Genomic DNA, 14,307 nt, shown 5'->3' with positions numbered 1-14,307 from the left:
ACCGGTCCATTCTATTGGAACCATATGACTTGTCGCTGACGGATGGGACAATTGGTTTATGAGATGGGTGTTTTGGAGTTTTGGTGATCGGCCATGCAGGGACTTCAATGTCTTGTTGTGTGTCTGATGGAATTATGATTGTGGCAGAGATTTGGGATTCGAGGCGTGTATCTAGTCATGGGCGCCTTTGAGAAGATGGTTGGCCTGGGAGAATGTGATTTTCTCTCTCTCTTCCACTGTGCGTGGCTCTGAGCCTGAGGTGAGGCTGCCTCCTTGGATGCGCATGTGAATATGGTTCTCTGCCATGCTCCTGTCCGATCTCGTCCCTCTAGCCCAATTATTGTTGCGCGTGAGCCATGTGCCCATGCTACGCCGCCTGAGAGGTGCGATGCAGATCTAGGTGTGTTTAAGGAGGCCCCCGCCGCATTATGTTCCTCCTCCTGTCGTAGAGATGATGTTTATTCGGACTGGTTGCGTTGGCTCTTGAACGAAGATGAAGATGGTGAGGCTTCAAGTTTGCAGTATTATCAACGAAAACGGTAGACCAAGGTGTTTGAATTATGTTGGTGCCTCTTTCTTGCCATCCTCTTCTGCATTCGCCGAGTTCTTTCGCCCTGTTCGCCCCATGTCATTGCCGCCTCTATTTTGTTTGTTTGAATCGTTTCTGACGCGATCGCGGATAGCATCGTGGAATGTTGCTTGGCCGAGATGGAGACGCCAGTAGAAACGTTGCACTGCTATCATCGTATTTCCGTAGGACCAAAGTCGCACAACGAGCCTAGAACGAGCCGAGTTTACTCCCAAGACTGCCCATTCGCTGCTCTTCTCTGAGGGCACGTCCGTTCTAGAAGGTTGAGGGTCTTCGTTAGGCTAGCATGAGAACCCGCGGCGCCACGATCTGCTCACGTCGACGCCGTTGGAGAGGGTCCTGGCGCGACACAAGGCTAAATTTGAGACCCGTCGCATTTCTAGTAACTAGTTGGCTTGGGTCCTGCTGTTGGCGTCTTGTCTCAGATCGCAGAGCCGCTAGCTTGGGTGCCAACGGAATGTCGAAGGTGGCTTCGACCACTATGTATTCTTTCATGTTTGACGCTCTTCCTGGGCGACTGCTTGCGAGAAAGGCGGAATATTCATGGTCGACTGGTTACGCGAGTACAGTACGTCTGTCTTGAGGATTCGATACGATTCCGCGTGCCTTACTGCATTTGCGCCGTGACGAAATCTTTTCAATTAAGGTCTTTTACCTCATATCCCAGATCAAAGGGCTTCCTATCGGGTCAGTCTGTCTCGTCTTATATTCCAGGAGATATGCTTGGTCGACGACGACGACGAGTGGCCAATGAGCGGTGCATTAGAATGTGCATCAAGTCACTTTGGATGCTAATGGGGAAATCCTCCAACGAAGAGTACATGAACGACGAGTAACTCCAAGAAATAGAAGACTTTCACAAAACTCCATACCTGAAGGTTTTGGAAGCTCGGATTGCACCTTGGGAGGAAATCAAAGAGGAAATAAGTAGCTTCTATGTATATGCCCGGCCTATGGCTCCTTACTACGGCGCGGGCCGCTCTCCTATCTTGGTCAACAGCAAGGATCCGCCTCTTCAAACTCGACTGATTGGAACATACAAGTCTAGCTTCGCTTTCTTGATTTTCCTGGGGCTATTACTACCAATTTCCAAGGACAGATTTGAGATCGAGACTATTATCGCCGAGAAGAGGCTGGTTGAAAGGCCAACAAATCGGTTTCTGCGTACAGACATGCCATCCTCCCCTCTAATCAAGGGTCTTCTTCTCTGGCCGAACAGTTAAACCAGCCTGAACGTCCCATGATTGCCGACTCAGTCATTACTCCTGCGGCTCAGAGGTGTTTGTTCATGTTCATCTGTCAGGCGCAGTCCTCTAGATACAAGAGGCAAGGAAAGATGTTGAAGAGGTAGACATTCTTCAGTGCTTTAAACCAGCAACCCAAAACATCGCGTCTTTGGCTGGATCGTACCCCTCGATAACACTTTTACCACTAGACAAACGCGATCACTTTCAACTATGAACGAACAACCTAGCTTCCAAAAACCACATCACTTCGATCTTTTTTTCTACACCCTTTCTTCTCCTTGGCAAAATCATGTGTCCTACTCCCGCAATCCGCGTCTCGTCACCGTGGCCTCTCTGCCCACGCAACCAGTGCTGGGGCTTCGCCAACCTTGTAGGTGATGATCTCAAAACTTTGTCCCCAAGCCGACCGCCCTTGACGGTGGGCACTCTCGCAGTGCCGATACACAAAATCAGGAGAGTTAGTTTTTCTGTACAAAGGTATGGAGAAGGGCAATGATGGACTGGTATGACTACGATTTGGGATGGATTACGATTGAGCCCACGAGCTGCGAAGAAGGGTGATACCGCAGTGGCTTTCAGAGGCGGCCTGAACGTGGCTCTGCCTGTTATTAGAAGGAAATGGTATAGAGTGCTGGTACGTAGGAAGCGTGATGTGAGAGATAGGCATTTGCTAATGATACTCAGTAAGAGCGGGATCGATCTTGCGATGGACTTGACTTTATGAAAACAATACTATTTATCATCATGTACTCTTAGTCAAACTGATTGCAGGTAAATCCCAGCTCGAAGGGCCCGGATTTTGATCTCAGTTGGCGGTGACCTCAAGAAGATCTCTAACGCCTGGCAGAAGAGCAGAGTTGTAGGCGGGAGATAAGTATTATAGATTCCTTTATATCGATATGTGTTTTAGAGCCGAATGCGATGCAAAATTTGAGATATCCTGCTAAAGACTCTCAGTATTTCTTGTGGAGAAGCGAATCACGAACCCGTCCTGGAGACGAGATGGACTCAGACGAACCAGACTCCACTCCGGATGAAAGCAGATGATGCAGGAACCCCAAAGTATGCCAATAGACTTCGTCTCTGGGCCATAATTTTCCTGTTAGATCTGGCAGTGGGGTCGTTGTTTCTGTAGAAAGGAACTTGGAGATGGCCTTCTCCTTCGCACCAGATGCTGCAATGAGCGACGTTCCGAACCGGTTGTGATGTCTACGTTCAGGTTTATTTCGTTGGCTGCTGAGTGAAACGGCGGTGGCTTGTACCGGCGTGCGCTTTTGTCGTAGCTAGTAGCTCAAGACAGGCCAACGGCTGTCAATATATGTACCGAGTCAAAGAAGCGCGACCTCGCCTGCCAAAAGCTGTCCTATTCTGGAGTACAACAGCGACTATATTGTTGCCACCGGTTCGTTGTCACTACCTTATCGAGGGTGAAAAGCTAGTAGACGAGCGTTGGGGGAACGAGACGCAGGACCAACCTTCCAGTTACTTTGTTATCTTGGAAATCCACACTCAACTTTAAAAACTTTCTTGTTTTTGGTGAGCGAGATACCCCAAGTATACGTGCTGCAGAACTTACTGTATGCCACTCTGAAAGCCAAGGCATAATCGTGGGGCATGCGCGACCCGGTTCAAATGCGTCGTCAAGGTCCCTCGTAACCGTACAAAAACCTGGAGAGCTGTACGAGCATTCGGGGCATTGATACCGGCCTGGTAAGCTACTGCGGAGATGGACAATCTAGTTGCGGCTCGCGCTTATTATGCATTGGTATCCACGAGGCAGACGGAATGCCGTCATAGGCTGTGTTAAAGCAATTGAGTTGGTGGTCTGAAACGAGGCATCGAGATGCTTGAGCTTGGGGCATATAGCGGTGCCTATTCCATCGTACAGTCTTGGTCACCATCCATGCTCATCCACATCAGCATAAATCGTTTTTTATGTACTCTTCTCACTGCGTGAGAAACTCCTCCTCTGCAAGATCTTCAAAAATCCATCACCATGTTTTACGATAATCTCACCTCCAGCGGCAATATCACCAGGTTTGTGGTGGTGAAAAATGCCTCCACATCACTCCTCTCACCATGGCGGGCCTTTGACAGAGTCTTTACGTCGATCATGGGCTACCCGGCCAGCGAGTTCGATTTCGTACATGGCCGCACGCCCTTCTCAACTTTCAGCGAGACCACGAGTATGGTGGTGCTCTACCTCCTAGTCGTCTTTGGTGGACGTGAGGTAATGCGCAACCGCAAACCACTAGAGTTGAATACCCTCTTCAAGATTCACAACTTGTTCCTGTCTCTTCTGAGCGGTGCTTTGCTAGCTCTGTTCGTCGAGCAGATCGCACCGAGCTTGTGGCAGAAGGGCATCTACGAGAACATCTGCGGACCTTCGGGCTGGACACAACCGCTTGTTGTTCTGTACTATGTGAGTGTCAAGCCAGCTAGCCATTCAACTCATAAGAATCCAAGCTTATCCTTCGTCATAGATCAACTACCTCACAAAGTACTACGAGCTCATCGACACCGTCTTCTTGATGCTCAAGAAGAAGCCCCTCACTTTCCTACACTGCTATCACCACCCTGCCACCGCGCTCCTCTGCTTCAGTCAAATGGTCGGAGCTACCCCGCTGTCCTGGGTACCCATCACGCTCAACCTGACGGTGCATGTAGTCATGTACTGGTATTACTTCCAGACTGCACGAGGCGTCAAGGTATGGTGGAAACAGTGGATCACCGTCTTGCAGATCACCCAGTTCGTACTCGACCTTGGTAAGTCAACCGGCCGAGGCCGAACCGCTCACTCAACGCGGGGAAGCGAAACATGTCCGTCATCGGACCAGTACTGATTCGCATCGGCAGGTTTCGTCTACTTTGGCTTCTACGATGTCTTTGCGGACACGTACTTCAAGGAACTCCTCCCCCACGTTGGTCGATGCGGCGGCGAGTTCTTCGCAGCCGTCACGGGCGGCGCCATTCTGACGTCGTACCTGGTGCTCTTCATCATGTTTTACATTTCAACTTACAAGAAAGGCGGCCGCAGCAAGGCGGTGCAAAAGTCCAAGCCGGTTGTCCTCGATGATAAGCATGCCTTGGCGGCAGCGGCGGCGGCAACAGTGACCTTGGGAGCTAAGAACGCCACGGTTGAGCTCGAAACCTGAGAGAACTCGCTTTGTTGGTAAAAAAAAGCATGAACCCATAGAATACCATAGACACGCAAGCATTGTTGGTCGGGTGGTCCTTGATGCGCCCGGGTGCTCGGACCAGATGGGCAAGGGAATACCTGGTTGGCGGTGACGTTGACGGCATTGGCGGCCAAGGAAGCATTGGGTTGGTAAAGCGGAGTCTTTTGGTTGGGTCGAAAGCAAGGCGGGAGTTTACTCTGGATTGCGGAACAAATGACAGGAGTTTATTGGAAAAGTGTGCCCGTCTCTGACTGTATGCAAAAGTGAAATGCCATGTTTGAAGAGGAAGAGGGTGGGGGGGGGGAAACATCCGAAGTCCTGCCAGAATGAGGCGGGTCGGTGGAATTCGAATTACGGACTTGGTGGATCCAATCCCTGTACGTACAAGTTGCCCAATTGGGACTGCATGGGGACGTCCGGGGAATCCTGGTCCGTCCGATCGCACTAGTCTCAATTCGATCTAGTTGCTAATTACATCCTCGGGTTGCTTTCCAGGTTCTGTTTGGGGAACGCCCTCTCTCCTCCTTTCACTTTCATCATACACCTTTCAAGATATTCAAATCTTTCAGAGTTTTGCTTCGCAGCTTTGCAGAATAACCGACAGTCCTCTCTAGGACTTGATTGAAAGTAAAACACCCAACATGGTTGATCAATCGCGTCCTGCATCCGGGTTCATCATTATGCCACGCAATAATTCCACAGCCGTGGAATTGAACACCAGTCGATCTTGTGGCTGGACGCGTGCCTATGGGAATGAATTGAGACAACGCAAGCTATGACATGTTACAAATTCTTAAATAATCTTCAAACATATCAAGCATGTGCTATACTTGCGACTGGTTCGTTCGATAAGGCCTCTGGCCAACTCCCGGCAGCGGGTGGGTGGTTCGCTCAAAGATCCAAAGCAACGAGGCGACGGAGTGCGGGCAAGCTCCCTCCCCCCCCTCCCTTGTTTCGTCTCCAAACTTCTTTCAACCTCCCACACCAACATCGTGATCAATACTCTAGTGCCAATGCGAATTCAGGCAAGCGCCGCAACGTCGGTGACGTTTTCGTGTCACATCTGGCATTTGAGATCAGCCCTTCTCGCATCTATGTCCTTGAGATATGCTACCCATCGTGGTGTGATCTATCGTCAAATCGGATTGCAAGACGGTATAGTGGCATAGGCAGCAGAAACGCTCAGCTGGCCCGAAGATAAAATGATGTCTGACATTTACAGCGCGCGAAGAAGTATTCTGGTGTGCCTGGGCAAAGGGGACTGCAAGAACGTGGCCCACAACCAAAAAAAAGAACTGCGTCTATCGAATCGATAGGTTTCTATTCCAGTGCTTGCATGCTCTACTCATTATTGGCGAGGACAGTGCTTCTCCATGTTTCAGATTCCTTCTCGATCCATTGTTTTGAATCCTAACACACAAAAGATGCCGGCCCCCAACTTCCGGCTAGTCTCTATTCTACGGCGCCGGCGCCGGATGTCACCCGCTCCCGCCACGCCTCTCCTCACCATGCCCTAGCGCCCCATCTACAATTGCCTCGTTCTTTGTTTAGTTCTTTGCCGCGACCCCGAAGTATCAGCGGGGGTCCCCACCATTCAATGAGACCGAAGATGCGGTCATCAAAATGGAATGTTGGCAATCAGCACCTAGCACTAGGCTTCGCTAGAAATAAATGTGGCACTGGTCGGTATATCGCCCGTTAGCCGGATCTCATGCTGCTTACCGTTGCACAACCGACCATTTCTCCAGGCTCCGACTTGCTGCGGTCGCCCTGGCTAAAGACGCCGTGAACTACCTAGCAGAAGTCATATCTGCTAGCCGACCCCGTCACCTTTGGGGTCTCACGTTACACCATTGGCGGAAACCCTTGGCGGCGATCACATTCACCGCGAGGCTGTCACGATCGTGGAAAGATGGCACTTTCTGTACAGCTGAGGACGTTCTGGCATTGTTCCTGGACGCCACCGGCGATTAAAGCAAGTTACGGTCTGCGGTTGTCAAGCTAACGATGGGCTAGACCCGAGCTTGTGAGCGTTCCTTTGGGACTTGCCTTGAAGCCGAGGGGAGCAGCCTGTAGATATCAAGGATTCATCTACCATGTGCTGCCGCATCTCCTGCTTGAAGGTTGCAATTCCACCAACGAACTATACAGACGATTAAGCCACTTGATTGCTTGACTCCAAAACTTCTTGCAGGATGGCAGAAGGCAACGAGCTAAAGAAATCTTCTGATCGGCAAGATACCGCAGGCGACAGCGGCGCGACCCAGACAACCAGGATTTCACTCGGATCCAGACCATCCTCAGAGTTCCTCGGCGAGGAGCGCTCGCGCATCTCGATCATCCAATCTTACGCAGTCCCTTTGCCGGGCCTCGACGACAACCTGGTGTCGTCTTATTCAGAGGAGGATGACAATGACGGGGAGGATATTCTCCCCCAGTCGCTGACGGACGACTGGGAGGAGAAAACCGGTCTTTCACAGGATCGTCCCTCTACCGCCGAAACTGTGATGAAGCAGAGAGATTCCCTGGCGGCCGAGGAAACTCGCAAGATAGGCAACGCACCTTCAATAGCGTCTCAAATGTCCCGCCACGGCCACAACCCCCACGATTCCATCAGATCCTCAATCACCTTCACCAACGGGCCGCGGCCGCCACCAATCTCCCGGCGGGTATCTTCCCTACGACAACCCGGCGCCGTATATGTATTCCCACGAGGAGATCCGATCTCCCCCACGGTAACCCAGCGTGCTTTCCCTCTCGCCATGAAGAGGGTCCCATCATACACCGTCTCAGATTCCCACACCCTTCCTAGGATGGATGATGAAGAGAAGGACGACGGGTTTCCTCAGCCGCACTCCGAAACCGCCTCAATCATCTCGTCAATCTTTGCCCCACCACTCCGGCACCTGGCGAGCCATCCCTCTCTCCACGGGTCCGTATCGAGCGGTACGCCGCCAACCAGGGGCCGGCAGCAGCAGGGCCCCACACCCATCACGGAGCAGAGACATCCCGGCAAGGCCGATGCCCGGATCAGTCGCTTCACAAAACCACTGGAGCTGGACACGAACGAGGATGATGGCAAGGATGATTTGCGCCACGTAAGACATACTGACAAGGCGAGGGATGAGAAGCACAGCACCGTGTCGCAGTCGTCGGATGAAGAGGGTGAAGGGGAGCAATGGGTGCAAGGGTGGCCACTTACGTTCCTGGCGATTGGGCTCTGTCTCGTGGTGTTCTTGATCTCGGCCGATCGTACCATTCTCACAACTGTAAGTCGGCAGCATTCATAACCATTCTCAAGCTGACAGAATCAGGCCATCCCACACATTACAACAGAATTCCAATCCACGGCAGACATTGGCTGGTACGGCTCGGCCCATCTCCTCACGACCTGCGCCTTCCAGCCCGTTTTTGGCAGAGTCTTTATGCTCTTCTCCGTAAAGTGGTCATACGTGCTGGCTACTTCCATGTTCCTGGTCGGATCGCTCGTCTGCGGCCTCGCTCCGGACTCTATCACCCTCATCGTGGGCCGTGCCGTGGCTGGCTTCGGCAGCGCCGGAATTCTCACCGGCAGCTTTGTCGTCGTAGCCACAGCAGTTCCTTTGCGGGTGCGTCCGATGTACACGGCGATCGTCGGATTGATGTGAGTGACTCTTTTCAAAGATGAAGCTCAACACTTGTTGATGCTAACACATGCAGGTTCGGCCTTGGCGCAACGGTCGGTCCTCTGCTCGGAGGTGTCTTTACTGACCTCGTTGTAAGTGATTCTGACCACCCCGGACTATACATGGCTAATCCGTTTCCAGACTTGGCGATGGTGTTTCTACATGAACCTCCCCATCGGTGGCTTCGCTCTCATCGTCTTCCTTTTCTTCTTTCACCCTCAGCGGCACCCGCGAGGCAAACAAACCTTCTTTGACAGGATCCTGGACCTCGACATGGTAGGCAACGTGCTCCTGCTCGGAGCCTGCATAATGCTCTTCCTGGCCCTCGAATACACCGCCCAGGGCGAGGCTTGGTCGACCGCCAGGATCATTGGCCTTATCTCCGGAGCCGGCGTGACGGCCGTCATCTTCGCGGCATGGCAGTGGTGGAAGCAGGACGGCGCATTGATCCCGCCCGCCATCATCACCCAGAGGACGGTGGCAGCCTCCTGCGTCGCAGCCTTTGCCACGTACGGAGCGCTTCTCATCCACGCATACTTCCTCCCCATCTGGTTCCAGGCGATCCGCGGGGAGAGCGCCATCTCCTCAGGCGTGGACATGATCCCCTACGTAGCCGCCATCGCCCTCTTCTCCCTCCTCGCGGGCGTCTTCGTCTCTGTCGTGGGCTACTTCGCGGCCCCAGCCATCATTGGCGGCGTGATCGCGACAGCCGGGTGCGGACTGCTGCGGCTGCTGTCGCCCGACACGCCGACTGCGCACTGGGTCGGGTTCGAGATCCTCGTCGCGGCGGGCTTCGGGATGGCCATACAGCAAGGCTTCACCGCGGTGCAAGCCGTCCTGCCGCCCGACGAGGTCCCCATCGGCACCGCGGCGGTTGTGGCGTCGCAGTCCCTCGGCGGCGCCATCTTTATCTCTGTGGGGAACGCGCTGTTCCAGAACCATCTGCTGCAGGCTTCGGCGGAAAACGCGGTGCCGGCCGTGGATATCCGGGTGGTGCTCGGGGCCGGGGTGGCGGCGTTCCGCACGGCCGTGCCGGCCGGCGCGCTCCCGATGATGCTTACTCTGTACAATGAAGCTCTGCGAGTGGCTTTCACTGCTGCGATTCCGTTGGCAGGCGTATCGGCCATTGCGGCTTGTTTCTTGGAATGGAAGTCGGTGAGGGGGATGAAAGCTGCGTGATGGCCAGGGCGACGAGTAGAAGAGTTGATGATAAATAGCTAGCGAGATGGTTGTCTGCGCGTTTCAACAAGCTTATCTCTATGCTTTTTTGAGCCATTCCCCATACCCTCTCCGTACTGTGAAAATTACACCTTTGGTGTACCGGCGGGCACGATGCTGCTCAACCAGTACCTAAAGTCGGACATTGGCGACGTCGCGACGGGGACAGTAACTGCGACGGCGGGGCAGAGCACCGGGACGGGCCGCAGCGCGGCAACGTGCTCCGCAACAGCAGCGTCAAGAAGCAGCAGGTGTCGACTGGAGCTGCGCCGGGCATCGGGGCGGGCATCGGGGCGCCGCTGGCACTGGCGATTGGAGCTCTGATCGTTATGCTGTTGCGTGAGGAGAAGAAGACGAGGGTGGCGTTGTCGAGCCAGATGGTCATCGGGACGGGGATGGGGATGGGTACGTCGGAGTGGACGGCGTATGTGCCGGTTGAGATTCACGGCCAGCCGGTACCGAATGAGTTGTCCAACAACCATGACAGGAGACATGGGCTTTCTGGACATGGACGCTAGAGGATGGCCAAAGGTTGGTGGTGCGCATGAGGAAAGATGGGTTCCGCGGACTTTGCCAGGGGAAGGTCAGCTACAAGGTGGTTCTATGAGATGTCTCTGCCACTCTGTAGAAACGTCGCTCAAAGGGAAATCAACGGTATGCGGAAAGACATTCTACTTGATCAAGACCTGGAATACAAGGCTCATTTTGTAGAGCCTTGAAGTCAGGGTCACTCGAAGGTTCTGATCCCAGGGAGCAAGCCCCACAACATCAGAGGTTGATGTGGCGATCCAACAGACGCGGTTTTGTAAATATCTCACCGTTGCCACACTTGAATTCATGATCATGGTTGTCATGTTTGTGTCGCTTGTTTGGCTGGATTGATGGCACCCACCGTTCGTCGGACTGAAACGGCCATGGCATTGAAAACGAAAATTTAGAGCCCCCGAGCTGTCGAACATCTGTACGATCCTCGCACTAATACTATGCTCGTCCCAATCCAGCAATTTCCAGACCACTGGCTTTGGCAACTCACCACCACCAATGAGCCCTTCCCGTCAGCTAGCCTTCACTTAAAAACCACCACAATGGCCCGTAAGTTCCGACACACCCCCTTGGCGCAAGATATTCCGGTGGACGCGCCAACAAGGCGAAGCATATGCAGGCGCTTCGGCGGCTACCAAGCGTTTCTACTCCCAAGGCCAGCCAACCACTGCCCACCCACCATCACCACCATCACCACCATCGGCGTTGTTTCGAACGGGACCCTTGATAGGTTGTTTTCTGCCGTCTTGATGGTTAGAACTGGTTAGAACTGGTTAGCACTTGAGGCATTCTTCATACGCTTGGCCCCCCCACCACCTCATAACGCGCCTCTAGGGCTGAAGCTAATCGCATAGCCGAGCGTGGCGTCACAGGGTCGCGTCGCGCCATGCGTTCCTTCTCATCAGGCAGACGGTATTCCGTCTCAGGGGAGAGCCAAGCCAGCCGTTCCAGAACCAAAAATAAGCTCATTGGCGCATGGATCTCTCAACTCAATAAGGCATCGTGCAAAGGAAACAACCTCCCCCATGTGGCGCCTACAGGTAAGCTCGGTTGCTGTTTAAGGTCCTGCGAGGTGAGCTCTCATTAAGTACCCGTCAGCCTACTTCCAACGTTTCTTCTGTTTCCCTTTTTGGTCATGATTCCCTCCTCTCTTTCTATCTTGTGATTCATTGAGCGCGTACGCGTTGTTTCCTTCGCTGTATTTTTTTTTTGGTCCTGCGCCAGTGATATCAGAGCAACCTGGGAGAGATTTGAGACAATCAACAGGGATGGCCGATCAGATCCAGCACCGGCTCCACACGGAGGGGCCGCAAGAACAACCGGGCCTCGAGGCGGCACAGAGCCGGTACTCCACCGCACCGATCCCGTACGACCCTTCCGAGTTCCAAACCCCGTTGGAAAAGTCAACGTGGACGACAATGACCCAGGCCTACCACCCAGCGTACGCCCATGCGGGAGGAACGCCGCCGCCGCCGCCGCAGCCAGAGACACTACAACGACGACGCGTTCTCGGTTTGACGGTGCCTATCTTTTGGGGTCTGGTGATTGCGCTGGTTGTCATTCTTGCTGGGGGAATCGCTGGCGGTGTCGCGGGAGGGTTGGCGGCTCAAAAGGCCGATAGTTTGGCAGTGTCAGAGTAAGTCTACCTTGCGCCCCAAAAACACTCATAATGCAAAAGATGGGAGTAACAACAAACTAAACTTCATATCGCCCCAGCAATGATTCATCGTCAACGGCCTCAGCAACGGCAGGCTCTCAATCAGCGTCTACAATCACAGGCGCGCAATCTTCCGCACTGACAGCAACATCATCATCATCGACCTCCCGCTCGATCCCCACAGGCATCCGCGCGGCGCCCACGGACGGCGGCTGCCCATACATCAACACGACCACTTACACGCCCACCGACGGCAGCGGGAACGCCATGAAAGTCAGCTCCGGATCCGGCTCCGGGTCCGCCCAGCTCTTCCGCCAACTCTGCGAGGTCAACTACCCGTCGGGAGCCGCCTACGGCAACCCGGCGCTCTACGACATTATGAAGGTGTACGTCTCGACATTCGAGGAGTGCATGGCCCTCTGCGCGGCGTATAACCAGGCGTACGGTAGTAACCTCGCCAACGGCGACGTCAAGAGCGGAGGGTACTGCAGGTCCGTCGCTATGATCAAGCTTCCCGGGGAGTATTGCTACCTCAAGAACGGTACCGGCAAAATGGATACGCAGGGGCACCCCAAGGATTTTGTTAGTGCTGTGGTCATTTCTGGGCTACCGGATGCGTAGGGGGTTGAATAAGTGACGATTTTGGACCTGGGGGAAGGTATGTCCATGTAAAATAGTCTTCGAAGAGGCATAATATCGATAGTGGGCCGGTATATGATGTGACCGACTTATATAATCACCACCAGTCACTTCAAAATGGGCTCTCTACCCAGGACTGATAATGTACGTTAATTCGAGCATTTGCAAGATTAATTTGTCCAAGTATTTTTGGAGGTACAGGAGAGACAGAGAGTGCCTTTCAACCCAATTGACTAGTATCTCTGTAGGCAGGATCTGGAGGCAGATGCCTCGAAGACTGTGTCTCGCAAAGCCTTGGTGCTCTCTATACTGCGTCCCTTTTCATAACATCACTTCTTCAAAGACGAGGCACGCGGAAAACCCGCATTATATCAATACATCAATTCGGGGAGCTTCATGACATCGTTGCTGCTAATCTGAGACCTTCTCCATCTCTCTAACACTATGATTGTAAACTGGATCCCCATCTAATACCCCAACACTATGGGCAGAACACACCTGCTAGCAGACTACTTCTTGCCAGAACTGCCAGAGCTACCGCCGCCGTAGCCGGAAGAGGTCCTGTCACCGCTGGGGGAGGTGTAGGTCGAGCCGCCGGCACCATTGTTGTGGTAGGTGCTGCCGTTGGGGTTGGAGTAGTAGTAGGATCCGTCACTTTTTGATGGAACTGGTCAGCTTCGTCCCACAAGATTCCACGAGATGAAGTAAGAAGTCTGTTCTGGATACTGAGGAACGGCAGAGCCCCCTTGGACAGCTGTCGTTGTCCGCATGATGGAGGGAGCAGCTGGTGGTGGTAGTGGTGCACTTACGTGTTGGAGTAGTGGTAAGAATTGGTGTTGGAAGCGCTGCTGCCGTAGTCACGAGCGCAGTAGTGATTGCCCTGCGTTTGCCAGTCGGTAACATCAGCCATGGTGTCTTGGTCTGAAGCTCTGCGGCTTCGGGAGGGGGGGACTAATGATTACCTCGCTGTTGGTGCCAGAGCTCTTGTACGAATAACCTTGTCCGCTCATCTTGACTGTGTGCTTGTTCAGGTGGGTTTGGAAGCTGGTTGATTGGGTTGGGTTTTGAGGATGTGTGTGTTGTCAAATGTTGAGTTGTTACGGAGGTTGTGAAGGGGGAGAAGGGAGAAAGGCGAGGACGTTTGAAGGCGGGAAGGAGATTAAATAGGTTGACCAGCAAGGTTGCTCACCCCTTCACCCCGCTCTGCGAACGGATTGTTGGCGGGACTAAGATCATCAGGAAGCTACCTTACCTACCTTACTCACCTTTGCAACTTCCTTTGGTTTGCAGGGCCAGGAAGCTCTCCTGTTCCTTCCCGTGGGGGTCCCCATGTCAGGCTCCAAAGTCAAGTTAGGCAGGGGTCACTGTATAAATTTCGTGATCGCATCATTCCTTCCCCCATGCTACCCCCTTTGTATGCACGACTGATCACAATCAAGTTTCCTGCGGTTGAGAGCAGCAAAAATATTTTGGGGGAAGGGTAGCATGATGCTGGTATATTGCTTTTTTGATCTTTGATAAGATAAGCTGCCAGTCCCTCCCCCGCTGGCCGACAAGCTGCCACTATCGG

At 53.3% G+C, this 14,307-nt stretch overlaps 4 protein-coding genes across 4 annotated transcripts; 3 read left to right on the top strand and 1 right to left on the bottom strand.

Annotated features, from left to right (window-relative positions):
- Positions 1-3,832: 3,832 nt before the first annotated feature.
- CORC01_03465 (GNS1/SUR4 family protein) lies at positions 3,833-4,991 on the top strand (the record flags this gene model as incomplete). The annotated part of the gene is made up of 3 exons (XM_022615115.1): positions 3,833-4,258; positions 4,320-4,602; positions 4,693-4,991. The coding sequence occupies 3 exons, from the start codon at positions 3,833-3,835 to the stop codon at positions 4,989-4,991; spliced, it is 1,008 nt and encodes a 335-aa protein (XP_022478293.1).
- Positions 4,992-7,210: 2,219 nt separating this feature from the next.
- CORC01_03464 (major facilitator superfamily transporter) lies at positions 7,211-10,416 on the top strand (the record flags this gene model as incomplete). Its single annotated transcript, XM_022615114.1, has 5 exons — positions 7,211-8,284; positions 8,330-8,658; positions 8,715-8,772; positions 8,822-9,835; positions 10,108-10,416. The coding sequence occupies 5 exons, from the start codon at positions 7,211-7,213 to the stop codon at positions 10,414-10,416; spliced, it is 2,784 nt and encodes a 927-aa protein (XP_022478292.1).
- Positions 10,417-11,709: 1,293 nt separating this feature from the next.
- CORC01_03463 (uncharacterized protein) lies at positions 11,710-12,719 on the top strand (the record flags this gene model as incomplete). Its single annotated transcript, XM_022615113.1, has 2 exons — positions 11,710-12,077; positions 12,158-12,719. The coding sequence occupies 2 exons, from the start codon at positions 11,710-11,712 to the stop codon at positions 12,717-12,719; spliced, it is 930 nt and encodes a 309-aa protein (XP_022478291.1).
- Positions 12,720-13,246: 527 nt separating this feature from the next.
- CORC01_03462 (uncharacterized protein) lies at positions 13,247-13,647 on the bottom strand (the record flags this gene model as incomplete). The annotated part of the gene is made up of 2 exons (XM_022615112.1): positions 13,247-13,391; positions 13,547-13,647. The coding sequence occupies 2 exons, from the start codon at positions 13,645-13,647 to the stop codon at positions 13,247-13,249; spliced, it is 246 nt and encodes an 81-aa protein (XP_022478290.1).
- Between the last annotated feature and the right edge of the window lie 660 nt (positions 13,648-14,307).

The sequence above is a fragment of the Colletotrichum orchidophilum genome (genome assembly GCF_001831195.1).
Source record: "Colletotrichum orchidophilum strain IMI 309357 chromosome Unknown Scaffold_21.1, whole genome shotgun sequence".
NCBI lineage: Eukaryota > Fungi > Ascomycota > Sordariomycetes > Glomerellales > Glomerellaceae > Colletotrichum > Colletotrichum orchidophilum.
This window is presented reverse-complemented; position numbering and strand designations above follow the sequence as displayed.